The sequence below is a fragment of the Tympanuchus pallidicinctus genome, unplaced genomic scaffold (assembly GCF_026119805.1).
Source record: "Tympanuchus pallidicinctus isolate F22 unplaced genomic scaffold, pur_lepc_1.0 scaffold2, whole genome shotgun sequence".
Classification (NCBI taxonomy): domain Eukaryota; kingdom Metazoa; phylum Chordata; class Aves; order Galliformes; family Phasianidae; genus Tympanuchus; species Tympanuchus pallidicinctus.
In genome coordinates, this window is record NW_026294721.1 from 32416938 (window position 1) to 32433985 (window position 17048).

General features: G+C 38.2%; 1 protein-coding gene across 1 annotated transcript in view; it reads left to right on the plus strand.

Annotated features, from left to right (window-relative positions):
* ENPEP (glutamyl aminopeptidase) overlaps positions 1-15617 on the plus strand; it is a 31867-nt gene extending 16250 nt beyond the window's left edge. Inside the window, exons 8-20 of the mRNA XM_052682347.1 lie at positions 2511-2576; positions 4433-4498; positions 5674-5825; positions 8823-8902; positions 9279-9406; positions 9547-9602; positions 10419-10569; positions 11333-11406; positions 11503-11604; positions 11699-11869; positions 13303-13443; positions 14397-14475; positions 14721-15617. Of these exons, the coding sequence (XP_052538307.1) occupies positions 2511-2576; positions 4433-4498; positions 5674-5825; positions 8823-8902; positions 9279-9406; positions 9547-9602; positions 10419-10569; positions 11333-11406; positions 11503-11604; positions 11699-11869; positions 13303-13443; positions 14397-14475; positions 14721-14858 (1404 nt within the window). The 3' untranslated portion in view covers positions 14859-15617. The remainder of the gene's footprint in view (positions 1-2510; positions 2577-4432; positions 4499-5673; positions 5826-8822; positions 8903-9278; positions 9407-9546; positions 9603-10418; positions 10570-11332; positions 11407-11502; positions 11605-11698; positions 11870-13302; positions 13444-14396; positions 14476-14720) is intronic.
* The last annotated feature ends 1431 nt before the right edge of the window (positions 15618-17048 follow it).

Here is a 17048-nt window from a genome sequence, read left to right on the forward strand (position 1 = left end):
AGCCTTAGGTATTACTTTTATTAGCTAGACTTGATCCATCCATTTCCATCACTTTTCTGTTCTCAACTGTTAAATCCTCTATCCAACCAATACAATCAGTATTTATTGCATCATAAATTCCTCACACACAAATCATAAACCATACTAAAACCTATGTAGTATAACACATTCTTAAATCAAGCTAATGAAAATCAAGCAAACATCCAGAGTTAAATCAAATACATAGGACCAAAATGTATTTTATTGCCTAAGCAAGAGGCACATCTTTGCGCAGTCTAAAAAAAAAAATAATAATAATAATTGAGAAAAAAAATCATAGCTTCAACTCATCTCTTGTGCCTATATAATTGCCACATGATTTATTTTTTTTTTTTATTTTTTTTTTAAGCAAAAATACTTGAAGACTCATGCATTGTTTGGGAACATTCTGCTTGGGATATAATTTGGCTTAGGATATAATTTGGCTTGAATGAGAAAGTCTTCAAGTAGATTTAGCTCAAATTACTGTTGGTATTTATATATAAATGCATGACAAAATTAACTTGTTTTTCTGTTTGGTCTTATTTTGGCTTCTCTTTAGCATTTTTCTTAGAAAAACAGTCTCCTCATGATAATATCCATCAATAAACAAATAAAGCACAATTTGGAATGTTCTGTTAGTTTTACCATAGCAATTACAAGGCTTATATGATCCTAGAAGTCTAATGAAATGCCTTAGGATCTGTGGAGCCATTGTAGTGTGTTCTGTAAATGAACCTCTAGCTTCTGCATGATCAGGACAGCATTATGCACTAGAAAAACCACACTGGAACAGAGATGGGTGAATGCAGAATTAATATAAATAATTGTGTTCCAGTTTAATCATCCCTCTTAGTCTAGAAAGTCTTGTTAAAATAATAATGATTTTTTAAAAAATTTTTGTAATTCAAGCATTGATTACCTTTCTAGTAAACAAATATTTAAGAGTTCTGCTGGAAATTCTCTCTTGGGAGCCCCACAGTTTCAGAACCTCCCAGCCAAAGAAGCTTAGGATTAAAAGTTCCACATTTCCACTACACACAGTCCAATCATATGCTTGATAATCACTCTAACTCAATCAAAGAAGTAGAGATACCATCAGATGTCAGCTACTCAAGTTAAGGTTGTTTTCTTGAATCTTCCCAAATATTTGAAATATAGAGAAGAAAACACTGGGGTTCCTATAACTAGTAATTTTGTTAGCATGGGTTTTTCCTCGTATACGCTCTGTTATTAACTTCAAAGGATGGACATGAGAAAAAAACGAAAAGTAACTGTATTAAGATACATCAACTAACTATGCATTGCAATTCAAAGGAAAATAAAACTTCACGGGCCTCAAATGCTTGCACAAGTGCTTAATTCTCCTCTGACTTTTATTATAAATGGGAGGGGATGGTCTGTGAGAGGTTATATCACATAAGTGGCTCATAGATAAAGCTGAGATACCCTACTGCACACACACAGCCTTATTATCACTGTTAATCATCAGTAGCCTTATGAAAGAGCAGATATTCACTAGTGGCTAAGTTTCATTCAACCATTTACTGAACATACTTTGTGTCAAATAGACTTGTTACTATATCAGAAAAAGTATCATCTACTAATCACCTTGACTTCACAACAACAGTTGGTTCTGAGGCATACCTCTTCAGTTACTTTCCTTAGATGAGTGCAGCCAAGTTTTTATTCTCAGGCACATAAATAAAGGAGACAGGATTTACCAAGAACTCATATATAACATTTATGTTTCCACGGGACAACTGGATTTTTAAACTATTCATAGTATTAGGCTTTCAGCTGCCATTTGATTTAGTTGGAAAAATGAAAACACACTAATCCCCACATCATATTTTGCATTTTAGATTTGTGTTGCATTGCTTTTCACTTTCCTCATTTTTTGCCTACATTGTTCTTTGACCTGCACTGTTCTTTGCTTCTTTCATCTGCATTCCCTCTGTGTCTTTCTTCTTTCGAGGTCCTAGTTATTTCTGTGACACCAAAGTCAGTCTCTTCTCTGATCCTTGTTCTACCCTGCTTCAGAAACTAAAGCTTTTGCATCAGTAATCAGCAAAATTCATTCTGAATATGGAGTTGACATCCCCACTATGTGATGCCCCCAGAATTGCAGTGTGTTAGTTCCCTATCTGCTGAGCATACACTAGAACTTGCTTCCTTATTCAAGCTGTGGCTGGATGGAACTGGCTCCTATTTGAAGTGCAACATGGAGCCCTACTTGTACTAATAGACAGAGTGGTGGCATAGTCACCCCCAGCAGCAGGCATCTGATCATTGCTAAAGACCAACTCTCACATGCAGAATCAGTTTTTTGTGCAGGCAGTGCTGCAAAGGAATGAGATAAAACACATCCTTTGTTAGACGGATAGTTTCTACTTTTGCTTTATAAAATATTCATTCATATGTTGCTTTTCAGGTGAATGTAAATGCGATGTTAAAGCAGTGTGGAATGACCTTCTTCCCTTTCTCCTCAGGGTGCATCAATTCTCAGGATGCTTCAAGACTGGATTACACCAGAACTCTTCCAGAAAGGGTGTCAGGTATGAATAGCACCAAAACATGCCAGGAAAGCAGCCCTTACTCATGGGGCAGTAGCAAAGTCGTTATTCAAAAAGCGAATATGACAAATTCTGCTATTAGTGGGAGAAACATTCAGCTTATTTCAGTGCTGAGTGGACAATGTCAAAGCTCCACTCTCCCACAAAATAGGAACACAAACTGCAGGAAGATCTGATAGTCTGCCAATGAGAACCAAAATTTATGACAGCTCATAGCAGAGGAACTTCTTAAACTGTTGGGTTCATCCTGTTGTCAGCTAGAATTCCTGCATTCAGCTGTAAAGCATATCTGCAGCTTCATGAGACTAGCCAACCCCAGCCAGCTTGTAGGAAAATTCTTACAGATGTAAACTGCTCCATGTCCTGAGACCTGATGCTGGAGCACCCAGCCCAAGGGAGCAGAGGCAACTGGGAGTAGAAAAGGGAGACGTTGTCCAGTTCATAGTTTTCTCTCTTGGAGGAAAAAAAACATATGGTGCTTCTAAACTACAGAAATTGAAAATAGCATAGAGAAGACCATCCAGAAATAAGGTTATCTGCTCTTTCCATTGAATTAACATCTGATGCCTCTGGAAAGTTACAATGCAGATTTACCAAATACGCTTTTAATTCCTTCCCTTCTGGAAAGCACATCTATGGGCAACTACAGGAAAGTCGTGTTTTCTTTGTTTTTTCCTTTCATACATTCAGTAAGGACAGTCCTATGATATAGGAAAACCACCTTGTCCACAAAAGATAAAAGCTTCTTCTTTTCCCAGCTTTCCAAACACAAAAACAGGTAGCTGCAGCTAACAATGAGACAAACAGCACCATCTACTGACTAAATCTCACGAGGTCCTCTTGACAGGGTAGGAAAGCACGCATTAAACCGACAGAAGGGGCACAGGATAGGAACAGTGTTTAAAGCTGGCAGATACACATTATTTCTTATAATGCTATTTTTTTTCAATTCCATTTTGACCACAGCTTAGAGGTGACCAGACTTCTCTGCTTCCACAGCTAGAGAAATCTCCTGAAATAGCTTCCCCATTAGAACAACCTCTTTCATTCTACAGAAAATTGCAGCAGAGTGTGCTGCTATCCATTCAAATGAAATACAAAGAACACACAAAAAGTGCTGACTTTCAGCATTATGGGATACATAAAAAGGAAGTTTATCAGATGAATATGAATCCATTTAATCATGTGGTAATACAAGATGGATGCATCAAGGGGCTTTACGCTCTGACAGAAACATCTCTTCAATGAACAACTTTATCTTCCCTAATGTTATTTTTTACTTTGCTGGTTTTCTCCTTGAGATGTATATACTTAACAAAATCGTTCATAAGATGTGAAGTTCTCATCTGGAAAATATAGATAAATGTAGATACATATGTAGGAGTGTGTATATCGATAAATAAATCATAATATATTATGAGTGATTTAAAGTATTTCAATACTTTCCCACCTACAACATTATCACTAGAAAATGCTTCTTTTTATTTAACAGACCTTTTCAGTATTTCTGAGGAACTTTTCCGTACTTTCACCTTAGGCAAAGCTAGAAGCATCGCTTAAAGCAACTGTTTGCTTCCTGTACTCATGAAATTAAGGCAACAGATCTCCTTTTTTAGGACAGCCTAAAACATTCCAGGAGTATTGTGCAGGAGCTCTGTTGTGGCCTGTAAAGATGGAGAAATAAACCAGTGTACAAACAGCTTAAGGTCTCTCCAGGTTCAGTAAAATGTCACCCACAGATACTCCATGCAACTGATCCTATTTGAATACATGCACTGTTTTCATAGGAGACAAAGAAAGAACTGATAGTATTTTCACAGTCTTCTACCTCCCCCTAGGCATATTTGAAGAACCACCATTTCCAGAATGCCAAGACACAAGATTTCTGGGAAGCTCTAGAAATGGTATGTATCCAAACTCTCACTTACACAAATTCCTCTACTGATTTCAATTTCCTAAACATTCTATATTCTATGGCTCTTCTGTCAATGAGAGATCATAAGCTAGGCAGCCTCCCAGCATATTACAGCATAACTTATTTCTTGGAACTTTACATTATTTCTTTATCTTTGGCACAAGAGTGTGGGGAGTGGAATAAGAAAAAAGAAAAGAGAACTTGTTAACGAACAGCCTGCTTCTGAAACATTCCTTCTGCATTTCACACTCATTTGATGGGTGAAAAACATTCCTCATCCACCACAAACTTACACACCACATGCTCAGTCATCTCTAACCAGATTCACGTGTTTGAAAGCTCTCAATATTATAAATCACCAACTAATTTTGGTGCTTGTCTCCATCTCTATTTTCCAATTCTCAGCATGCTTGTTTTGTGCCACAGCACTTTCTGATCTTTCCCTTTCTGTATTGCTGACCTGTTTCTTTCTATCTCATTATCCTTTGAAGTCTACCTAAGAACCAGGTTCTTCCCTAATGCTATTTCCTTTCCCTCCCTTCACTCAAGGTGGACACTCACCCAACACAAGTTGCACCTGTGTCCCCTTTCTAGTTCCCTTTTTCTTCTTGATCTCATGCTTCTTCCTACTCAACTACAAGCTCTCTCTGATTTTCTGCATCTTCACATCACCAAGTTTATCTAAAAAAGGATGCAGAGCATAACCCTTCCCTCACACTCAGAAGTCTGAGAGGCAAAAGCAACTTTCTCCAGCTCCAGCCTTTTGAACAGAAGTTCTTGGTCCACAGAACAGACCAATCTTACATTAGTTTAGCTGCTGGTGATAACAGCTGCTCCCCATTCACACTTGAAACAAAGCATGCTGCAATGCAACTTCTAGCTTTAGGAAGTCTTTTTATGTCCTTCCTATCCTGTTCTATTACTTAAAAAAAAAAAAAAAGAGAGAGAGAGATCTTGCAGCTTGCAAGAGGCCTCCTTCAAAGAGCCCTCGGTATTTCTTGCCCATGTTACCATCCAGTCTCTTTCCCACATACTTCTCATTTCCTCTGTCTGAGTTCAAGTTTCTAGATAATTCTTTCTGCTAGAGATTGTTTTTCGTTGTTGTTTTTTTTCTCTTTGGCCTGAGTTTGCTTTTGCCCTGCAACCTTCTCCCATCATTCACAGGCAAGTAATAAACCTGTGAGTGAAGTCATGGACACATGGACAAGGCAGATGGGCTACCCTGTTTTGGAGATGGGAAGTAATTCAGTACTCATACAGAAACGTTTTCTCTTGGATCCCAGTGCAGATGCTTCATATCCTCCTTCTGATCTTGGGTAAGACCCTGCTGTAAATACCTGTCCAAAATATACACCCTCTTACTGACATACAAATAGGCAGTTTTTACCTTCTTGGTAAACTTAGAGCTTGTTTTTTGTTTTTTGTTTTTTAATAGCAGGAATTTAGATGAAATATTACAAATTTAGGACAGCCTCAGCCCTTTGAATCAGGGCTTCATCATCAACCACCATAGAATGAAATTGGACAGGGTCTCTCACAAGACCTCATTTCCATATGCAGACATCTCAGATGTTTGCAAGATACCTGCTGAATTACTGCAAATTACAGTCTGTCAGAATAAAGAAAACTGCCACAAAATTGTCTCTACCCAGAAATCAGATGTCATGATCCAGGTATTTTATACTGTACAAACTTATTCCTTTTCCTACATGACATAGGATGTATAACGTAACACAATACAGGATCTTCTCTACATCTTTTAAAAGCACAAATTACTGTGAAATAGTTAGTCGTTAATAAATAATACTGAGTCTTACCCAGAGCTGTTTTCTTTCTATTTAGCTCAGGCTAACATTGTTAAACTTAGCCTTACTGCATCAAGATCTGGGATAGCAGACTCAGGAATCCTTTTGCCTGAATTCAAGACTTGGAGTACCTTGCCATTTGTTATTGAGTAGAAATCCCAGCATGGTTCCTGCTTTAGCCTGTTGGGAAGCTGAGCTTTATACTGTTATACCATTCCTAAAGTGAGGACGGAATCTGATTTTGACTGTGTAATGTTTATAAATGACTTGAAAATAAACTGCAATAATACATATATCCTAATGCTGATATTATCTATCCTGGGACAGACCTAACCTCTTGCCTAAAAGCTGATATACTGAAAGTCAGTACCTCCCACTTACAGCCTCACAGATGAGGAAGAGGAAGAGATTCTACACCAAAATGGGACAGGCCACTTAATGTCTGGAGGCAGGGTTTTGATTTAACCAGTGAAAACTATTAAGTCTTGTATATGCTTTATCCTTGCAAGAGGCCTCCCTCAAAGAGTCTCCCTCGGTATTTCTTGCCCATGTTACCAGCCAGTCTCCTTCCCACATACTTCTCATTTCCTCTGTCTGAGTTCAAGTTTCTAGATAATTCTTTCTGCTAGAGATCGTTTGTTGAAAATTTCAGGTGTGGTATCCTGGTCTGCCTGTTTGTTTCAAGCTTGTTTGGCTTGAAAGTGACCTCCCCTAAATGTTGACACTCAAAAGAAAAAGAAGTTTGAAATCTTGTGCTTTTAAAATAGTGCTACTGGGCAAATACGTAACTGCACCATAGCACATCAGGAATGTGACCTCAATATGCACAGCTGGGAGAACACAGCTATTATATCTGATGCTCGGAAAAAGCATTTCCATGTGCAATCCCAAGACCATATAATGAAAACTAAATAAAATCCCTCCCTTATTAAATGCATTTGCAAGCCATTTTAAAAAAACAATCTTTTACATGCTTTCTCTTGAGGAAACTCAATACTGAGGCTTCTGGTCAAAAAATAACCTCTCTAAATTCTATTGCAATAAGCTACATAAGAGGACTCATAAAAACTCAACGAGTATAAGTCCCTTTAAATATATATATATATTTTTAGAAGATACAAAACAATAGCTGATGTTTCTTCATGGAGACAACAGCGCATACAATCATCTTCATTTTCGTATTTCCTGAAAATTAACAATTAATCATTTAATACACAGTTGTAAACAAGGTTTTCTATTATCGCACTTGTCACAAAGGTGTCTATATAGAAGAGAAATCTCCCTGGGTTGGACTGTAATATGCTAAAATGGATGCTAACAGCAGGTGACTACCCAAAAGGGCTTAATAATTTTAGTGGCACTATGTAGGCAGTTGTGCAAGCATGCTCTCAGCATGCTCTGCCATCCTCTTCCACTGACTGCCCCTTCACAGTCTTGGTCAGGCTGTGCTGTGGCTCTCTTACAGCCTTAGTGTCTAACCTTCAAACTATTCTCAACACATTTGGTTATGGGGCACAGCCCAGACTGAGAAGCCTGCATCTAGCCACTGTGACTACTCACAGATGTGAAGAGTGAGAAGTAAGGTCACATTTGGTATTTCAGTTTTCTCATCTGTAAAAAAGATTTAATAACACTTAACCACTTGTTAATAACACTTAGCCACTTATTTCAAGTGAGCACTGTGAAGATTAACTAGTATCTGCACAGAGCCCTGGACATATTAACACTGACATGAGTCATCCACGTACAATCATCTTTTACTAAATTAATTGCTGTGCTCCTTGTTATTATCTGATGTGACATGAAGATGCTACTTAAAAGAGCTGAACGTTCCAGTGTTATGGTAATAAGCTACACAGCACAGCACACCAGAAATTCATCTGCACAATCTCTGATTATGGGTAATTACTCTCTCCAGCACAGTTACCAAGAGGGGGAGGCTGTATTCAGAAAGATATGGCCCTAACACTTATACTGATACCCTTAGGAAAAAAAAAAAAGGATTCTCTGTAGGCACATGATCAACAAAGTACTGCAGTAACTTAGACTAACACATCAACATTGGATTCTAGACAAAACCATATTCTACTCCCTTTCGCAGTCCACCAGATGCATTTGAGAACTTTCTATAAATAGGAAGTATAAGAGAAGCTATTTTTATTCTCCATCTCTAGAACATGAACACACTCAGACATTTCACGCTTTTTACTTTACTTTTCAGGGAATATAACTGCCCCAATCATAGCACAGCAATGTCTGACATTTTGTTCTCTGAATAGAGTATCACAGTACAGAAATGGCTTTGTAACATAGACAACAGCTATTGGTAAAAAGCTAGGGAGGGTGAATTATGAGGGATATTTGGTAGATGAATATATGCACAAACACACAGTTGCTTCATAAAATGTGATGTACACATTTAGCCCAATAAAAGCATACGCTGGAGTCTTCTTTTTAATATTTGATTTCAAATATAATTTGATTCTCTTTCCCTTTAAATAATTTCAGTTACAAATGGAATATACCAGTGAAATGGGGACTGGGGAATTCAACAAATTACACATTCTACAACGCCTCTGATTCTGCAGGTAAACTTCCTCGGCTCTTTTATAGTAATAAATAGACAAAGATTTTCAGTATCCTTCTTCAGTCTAATCGCAGAGGTGTCCATTTTAAATTTAACAAACCAGCTGCCCCAGTGTAACTCACCATTTTAACACAGATGTTGATATCCAGTTCATAATGCCCATATTAACTAATCTTTACTCAAAGCCATTAAAAAAAAACCAAAAAAAAATCAAAAAAAAAAAAAAAAAAAAAAACAACCCCAAAAAACTAAGTTGAGGCTTAGCTCTTATTTTGATATTCATTAAAACCAAATATTACTTTTGGAATCAAGGTATCTCCAGCAAGTTCTGTGTTATTTAAGATGCACCAACTAATCACTGTTTGTTTGTTTTTCAGGAATTACAGTAACATCACCTGATAGTGCCTTTCTGAACATTAATCCAGACCACATTGGATTCTATCGTGTCAATTATGATAGTCAAAACTGGAACGAATTGACGAATCTTCTGGTCAGCAACCACGAAGTGAGTGCCACAATATTAATCTATCTGGTTGGTCTCTAACAGAGGTTTATAAAGGCAGGTTGTTTGTTTGATTGTTTGTTTGTTTGTTTCCTGCAAATAATCCATGTATTCTTAATGACTCTCATCCTCTTTTTGTATAGACTTTTTCAGTTGCTGACCGTGCAGGGATTTTGGATGATGCCTTTTCCTTAGCAAGGTAAACTAATTCCCTGCAGAGTTCAACAGAAGTTTTTCACTTTCCATTTTCTATTAACTAGAATCCAGTGGCCAAAAGATAATTTCTGAATTTGTCTTGTTTCTCACCTTACGTTGCCCTCTAGAAGGAGCAAATAAAGCAAATAAGATTATGTATTGGTAACTTGCAGTATCAACATAGTCAAGAGAAATGCTCCCTCTCTACTTGGTGGAGGAAAAAAACCTCTTTAATTGCAGAGGTTTCAGAAAGGAGTACTTTTATCACATAGAAAACGATGATAGAAGCACTTCAGAAGAAGTTATGCATTCTGAAAATCAGAGGTAATGCCTACAATGCACAGCATGGCATTAGGAAGTTACTACCACCTCAGATATCTTTCTTAGAAATGTGCTTGGAAACTCCTAGCTCTTGTACCCAGACTCACTGATATAGATAAACTTTGGGAGAGCTCTGTAACAACTTCTAAGTCTGAAGCTCCTCAGCGCTTCAGTATTTCTACAGAACTAATGATTTCTTTTGTATGATTGGACTTAGTGTAGTCAGTTACAGGCTACTCACTTCTGGGAGCTCTGGGCCCCTGCATAATATGGGCAACTTCCTCATTACAGCAAGAGCTCCTGCAATTAGGCATTGACCAAAAGTGATTCTCGGTGGTGTCTTTGAAAAACACCTCCCAGATTCCATTCCAGACTATTTTTCTCCTCCTAAAATTTATTATTTCAGACCTTCTAAAGTGAGTAGTATTCCAGCATCTTTAAAGAAGTAAGTTCTCCAAATCCATCAAAATAACACAAGTTCTGTTTTCTCCCTTCTCAGAGCTGGACTTGTGAATTACTCTGTTCCCCTGGAGCTCACAAAATACCTAGTAAATGAAACAGATTATTTACCTTGGCACAGAGCTATATCAGCTGTGACTTACATCGCAGACATGCTTGAAGACGATACAGATCTCTACCTCCAGTTTCAGGTGATGAAGCAAAAATATATTCCTGCATGGGATCAATGGATCTGACAGTTGAGAATCCGTAATGGCAATAATATTGAAGTTTGATTGATTTTCAGTGTTGCTGAGCTATCAGTAATTACTTTTTGTTACTCTACTCTTAAAGAAATGCTGAAAACTGCTTAGCACTGATTTCTGAATTACCTGAACTGCCAGCTCAGGTCTATGCATTTGGAGGAAATAAATTATGCCTGCTTATTCTTATAATCAATCACCATAAGTCACAGTACAGAGACTTGTTTGTCAAGGCTTTCCTGCATACAACAAATAAGAATGTACAGGGCAGCAAGAGCTCTGGCACCTGTCCTCAGCACAAAGGATGACTGTATCTCAATGTGGCAGTCAGAAGATTTGACAGTTGACCTGAAGCTGAACATGATTTAATGGTCACTAAAATAACTATGTCCTCAAGTCAAGATTACCCTTGCGAAAAAGTTATGGCAGTGTGCCATTGCTATGCCCTGGCTTTCATTTTGGGGCAAAGACAAAGCTGGAGAGAAGCAGGGTGACTTTTGTTCTACTTGCATATCAGTGTTGCAAGAAAGAATGCATAAACGTGTTCAGATTTGACATGTCATGGTGAGCTGAAAAGATCATCTGCATGTGTGTTTGTATCCCTTTTCATTTAAGATATGGTAGTTCTTAGAAAATGAAAGGGAATAAATTATAAATATACTGCCATTTAATGAAACCTATACAAATAACCATCTCTCTTTTTCTACCTCAGCAATATTTTCAAGCTCTGGTAAAACCCATTGTCAATAAACTGAGCTGGACTGATTCTGGAAGCCATTTGGACAGGTTGAACAATATTTTTACTATTTTTTATCATATTATTGATGGATTCAAGGAGTGCTAAGGGAAGTCTTTCTTTTTCTTTTCCTCTCTCTTTTAAAGGCTTCTTCGTGCAGCTGTTCTAGGCTTTGCATGCCGTATGAATGATGCAGAATCTCTTAACAATGCTTCTCAGAAGTTTGAACAATGGCTACAAGGACAAACGTGAGTTCTCATGGGTCCTGGCAAAGTGACTTGGTCACAAATCTCCAGCAGAAAAAGAGGGAAGAATATTAAAATACTTTTTTTGTTATTCTAGCATTGATGTAAATCTCAGACTCCTGGTATACCGCTATGGGATGCAGAATTCAGGCAATGAGTCATCATGGAATTACATGTTCAAGACATACCAGGAAACTTCATTAGCACAAGAAAAAGAAAAACTCCTGTATGGCCTGGCATCGGTGACTAACATCACCCTTTTGGACAGGTGATTTCAATGCACAAGGATCATTCTTTCCCTAGAGCTGCAACTATTCACTGTTTACTCTTTCATTTCTCCTCTTTCTTGTGCATTTTTGTCATATTACAGCATGCAGAACACAACACATTTTCTAGCATCGTATTTTAACACCCACCTCTGAGACTGCATTATAGTAGAAAAAAAGCCTTGATACGTTAGTGAACAGATACTGAACACATGGTAGCTTCTGCAAAAGATCAACAGCCCTCAGCTTTTCCAACAATGCCCTGTGTAACTTTAGCTGCCTAATAGTGAGGCATCAGGAGAAGATTCTTTTTCTACATTTCCTCTATAATTAGAAAAGAAAGACACGACTTTCAGAGCACTGTTCATCCCAGACCAGGAACAGGAACCCATCAATGGGAAAAACTGCATTCAGCAATGGGGAATCTGGATACTGTACTGTTCTGTGCAGCTGTCAGACCAGGTGAGCATCTCCCCAGGCTGCCACTCTGGGATGCACACCTTGGTTTGTAGCTTCACCATACAGTGGATCTTCTGGCAAATGCCCTTACTGGAGCCATTTACTTCTTTGTAGGAGCCTTGTTTAAATACCACAAAATGGAGCGGTCTGCTTGAAAGAGTTCCAAGTTCAGACAAGATGGAATAAGGAAAGAGTAAATATAAAAGATAGTTAGATTAGTGGTAGTAGGCAACTCTATTCATAATTTTTGTAGCCATAACCTAAAGCCATTTGATAACTAATCACTGTCAGGATGAGGACGTAAATTAATAATCTAGATCAACCTAAATTTGCAGAAAATAAAAAATTACTCTTAAATTAGGGAGAATGTATCTATTTACTATTAAAACAATAAAGGAGGGGAAAAGAGCAAACAGGTTGAGAAAATTGTTCCAGTCACTAGCATATAGGAAAGAAAGAAAGAGCCTTAATCCCAGCACATGACAGCCAAAGGGTGGTCTTCTACAGCTGCTGCTATGAAGCTAAGACCATGCTCCTCATCGCCCTGCACATGTGCATGATAAGGGTCCCCTCCTCTGTCAGTCAAAATCATTTCTGCTGTGAGTGGGAGAATAACTGCAGCACTTGCAGACATGCTGTGCCCAAATTAATTCATTTGAGTGAATAAGGATTTCAGAAACAAAGCAACAGCCCAGCTTTCAGCATGAGCATGTTTCCTCATGGTCCCTATAAGGTCTTTATAGCCTGGACCACTACTTTCTGATGTTTGGACGGGTTGCTGACTGCTCCAACTTTGTTTTCACTGCATGATTAAAATACTGAAATACTACTGTCTTTTAGGTATTTTGAAGAAGCTAGAGATGCATAAGCTCTGCTTCTTTTCTCAGGAGATGTCTAATTATTCAGGTTTCTTTCAGTATTCTATTATCTCTTGATACAGTTTTCAACAGATAGATTCTTACGGGATTTCTCTTAGGTATCTGAAATACGTCTTCAACTCCAGCCTCATCAAAAGCCAAGATGTGTTCACAGTTGTGAGATACATTTCCTATAATATCTATGGAAAAACAATGGCCTGGGACTGGATTCGTCTTAATTGGGAATACTTAGTTGACAGGTATGCTAAGGAACTCATTTGGAATTTTAGATCTACATCCACCTGTGTATCTTCTCATACGCCAGGTCCTACATTTTCACTATAGCTATAATCATTGCCTTTTTTTTTCTTCTTGAAAGGTAAAGTTTGTGATCATTCTATAGTTTCTGACAGAAAGTGGTTCTTATAGTCAGCTTCTTTGTATTATGGAAAAAAAAAGCATATTCAATACAATCATGACCACTTGCAATGAAAAAATATTTTGCCACTAACTTAAAAACATTCTTTCCCTAAATGACCACTACAAAGAAACTGTGATTTAAAAAATATAAAAAGGTCTACCAATGTGTAGAAATCTTGTAATTGGATGGAAATACTCTGCAATAGTTGTGTCTCCACTCTGATGTAGAGTTTTCTTTTTATGGATTTCATAACAATAAATTGGTGCACAGAGAGGTAATATTACAATTCCTTCTGCTGGTGATAGCAACCAGCATAGGTGAAGATGAGCAGCTGAATTAAGAGTACACCGTTTAGTTTTACTCTTCTCTCTCCTTCCTTTTAAACAACGTGTGAAGGCACAGAAGCCAAACACACCTGATAGTCTAGAGCTGTGAACCAGACTGCATTTCTGTTGCTCAGCAGTTTGGTTTCAAAACAGCAGGACATCCTGGGAGGAAAAAAATGTCTTTAAACTATTTCCAATATGAAACAATAAGCTATTGGCTGTAAAATGAAAAAGCAAAGCAAAATAAAACAAACAGAAAAGATCATTCCATCAGTAGAAGTATTTTAGAACAGTATAGATATTCTGTAGGAGCACTATTTTTCAAGTATTTCCAAAAACACCAAAATCTGGGTGCATGTTCTGTTGTACTGCATTTAGAAGTTTAAGCTTCAGATAACTGATTGTGCCCTTTATTTTGAACAGTTTTACATCAAATGCTGCTTGATGTTTTGTTTTGTTTTCCTAGATTCACTATCAACGATAGAACCCTTGGTCGCATAGTAACTATCACCCAAAACTTCAACACTGACCTCCAGCTTTGGCAGGTACTGTGCCAGCATCTCTCTTGGTTTTATGTCAGCATATTTTGTAATCTACTGGTTGGAAAGCTTGTTTTTTTATTCACCAAGTGTGTATAGCAGCATGGATTACTGTAAAACTATTCCAGTACTACTAGTCAGAACTTTAACGTTTCACTTAGTCAAAATTGCATTTATCTGGCCCCCATAAAAACATACTTGCTCAACACTAGTGTTATTTTTTTCATGTCAGTTCTTTCTTTCTTTTCCAGATGGAGTATTTCTTTGAGAAATATCCCAATGCTGGAGCAGGAGAATCGTCCAGGAGTCAGTCAATTGAGCAGGTGAAGAACAATATTCAGTGGCTGAAAGAAAACAAGGAGGAGATACGAGTGTGGCTAGAGGCATGAAGAGGCCCTTGAAGTCTTTGTTAAAAACATCAGGCACTCATTCTGGGCATGCAGATCCTCAGATATTTAGCAATGTGGATTTCGCAACTAGGCAACTTAGAGGACCAAGGTCTAACATTTTTTTCTACAGACATTCAGGAGACTAGTGCCAGAGCAATGTTTGTGTAGCTGCTTATCCTGGATCCTGCCAGTGAACATGAATAGCTTTATATTTTGAAATATTAATTTCCCTGAACAAATATTTCAAGTTATTCAAGGCAGAAGTGATGGCAGAATTGGGGTCCTTTGTGATCAAGCTAGTCTCAGATCTTCCATGAACCACTCTGAAAATCTACTTCTTGGTTCACACAGAAGTATACCTACTACACTCAGGGATTCCTTTCCAAGTGCACCTTGTGGGACCTTTGGGTATTAAGCAGAAATACTAACTTTGTCTGAAAATCATCCCCTATATTTATATCCATCAAAATTTTACATTTGGAATTTAGCTCTGCGTTCTCATACTGCAAAAAGGCCAGTTAAGCTTCTTTCTGCACTGATTCTGGAAGTTTAACTACAGATACACAAGTGATCAATATTATCGGCTTCTTTTTCAATGTTATCAGTTGAGATTCTGTAGCTTAGGAAAGCAGTTGTCTCAGTTATTTTTGTCTTATTTCTAAGTCTTGTCAAAAGAAGAACTTACGGCAGCCGTTACTGCAAACAAGACAGATGGTACTTCATCTCTTTTCTTAAGGAAAAATAAAATTTAAAAATCTACCTGGAAAATTGCCTTTTTCTAATGAAGGAGAAAACATACAGAAAAGCAGCTATTTCATAGCCCAGCTATATGATACATACATCTGTAGTGACTTCAAAGGGGGAAAATTTTTTTACCGTTTCTTAAGAACTACAAAAATACAGCAAAATGAGGTAAAGGAAGCAATGCAGTCCACTGCAGAAGCAGAAGAAGAAAATAAATGACTCCATTCCCAGTCCCTCTGTCACTGCTAGGCACTGGGGCATCTCTGCCTGCTTGCCCTTGGTTGTGCTCTGACACGGCACAGATAGCACACATCAGCATCAGCACCATCCTCATAACCTTCTTCCCTGCTCTTCTGAGTGGAAAGGAGCAGCAGGAGTGAGTCAGCTTGAGCCAGCTCCTGTCTGAGTGCCCTGGGAGCAGGACTGTAAGCATCTTCCCTTAGGTATATCTAAGAGAGGTGAGGCACAACTGTCTGGAAACTACAGAGGGATGGGATGATAGAAGCATGGAATAACACTTGTTTTTCTTTCATCCATTTCAAGGGATAGCATTGAAGAGATGGTTCTAATGCACAGAAATTCTGGGATACAAGAGAAGCATATATATGCCCAGGTGGAAAGACTTTACCCCATTCCTCCAGGAGATTTCAGGCTGGTAAAAATTTGGGCCTCTCCCAAGATACCCAAACAGTTTTGACAAGTCCAGACAGATCTGGTGACCAAGCCAGTCATTCTGTGAAAGGAAAATGTCAGCAGCCATTTACCTCGTGTAAACAAAACACGACAGGGTGTTGACTAACAGTGGTAACAACTTAATGTAGATGCCAGCTTCTCTACAAGGCAGAGTCAGCAAAGGGCCAAGCAATTTCTTCCAGCTTTCCTTACCACTCACCCTGACACTCAGAGAACTGTAAGAGTGAAGCAGCTATCCAGATGCAAACCACCAGCAGATCAGGATGCGGGGAGAGGTCTGGCCCTGTTCAGCTGCCTGCTCAGGAAGAGATATGGCAATCCACCTTCACTGTTTCCTTCTTTCAGGGAGTGAATTGAAAGAACAGAAGGCACCTGTCTTGGTTTCAAGGTCACAAACTGGTTTGGTTGCCCCACACTGTAATACTATCAGCATATTGTAATGCTGTGACTCTATGTTCAGAAATTTCTTTTGTACTACCAGTGCTGTAAGCTCTGACTGAAGGTTTTTAACTCCACCCAAGCATGGCATGTAACAATACAGAACTGAGACGAAGATGCTCAAGCATGTAGATCAGTGGTTTACCCTTTAAGAAAAGACAATGAAATTTGGCAGAAATGACTGATCCTACAGCCTTTCTTATGCTTCTGCCACAATTCACTATAGGAAGAAATGTATGAGACATTGTGAGAATTAGGTAAGATTAAATAGTTACTTCCAGAGATTTCTATCCTTTGTTATATGTAGATCCTACT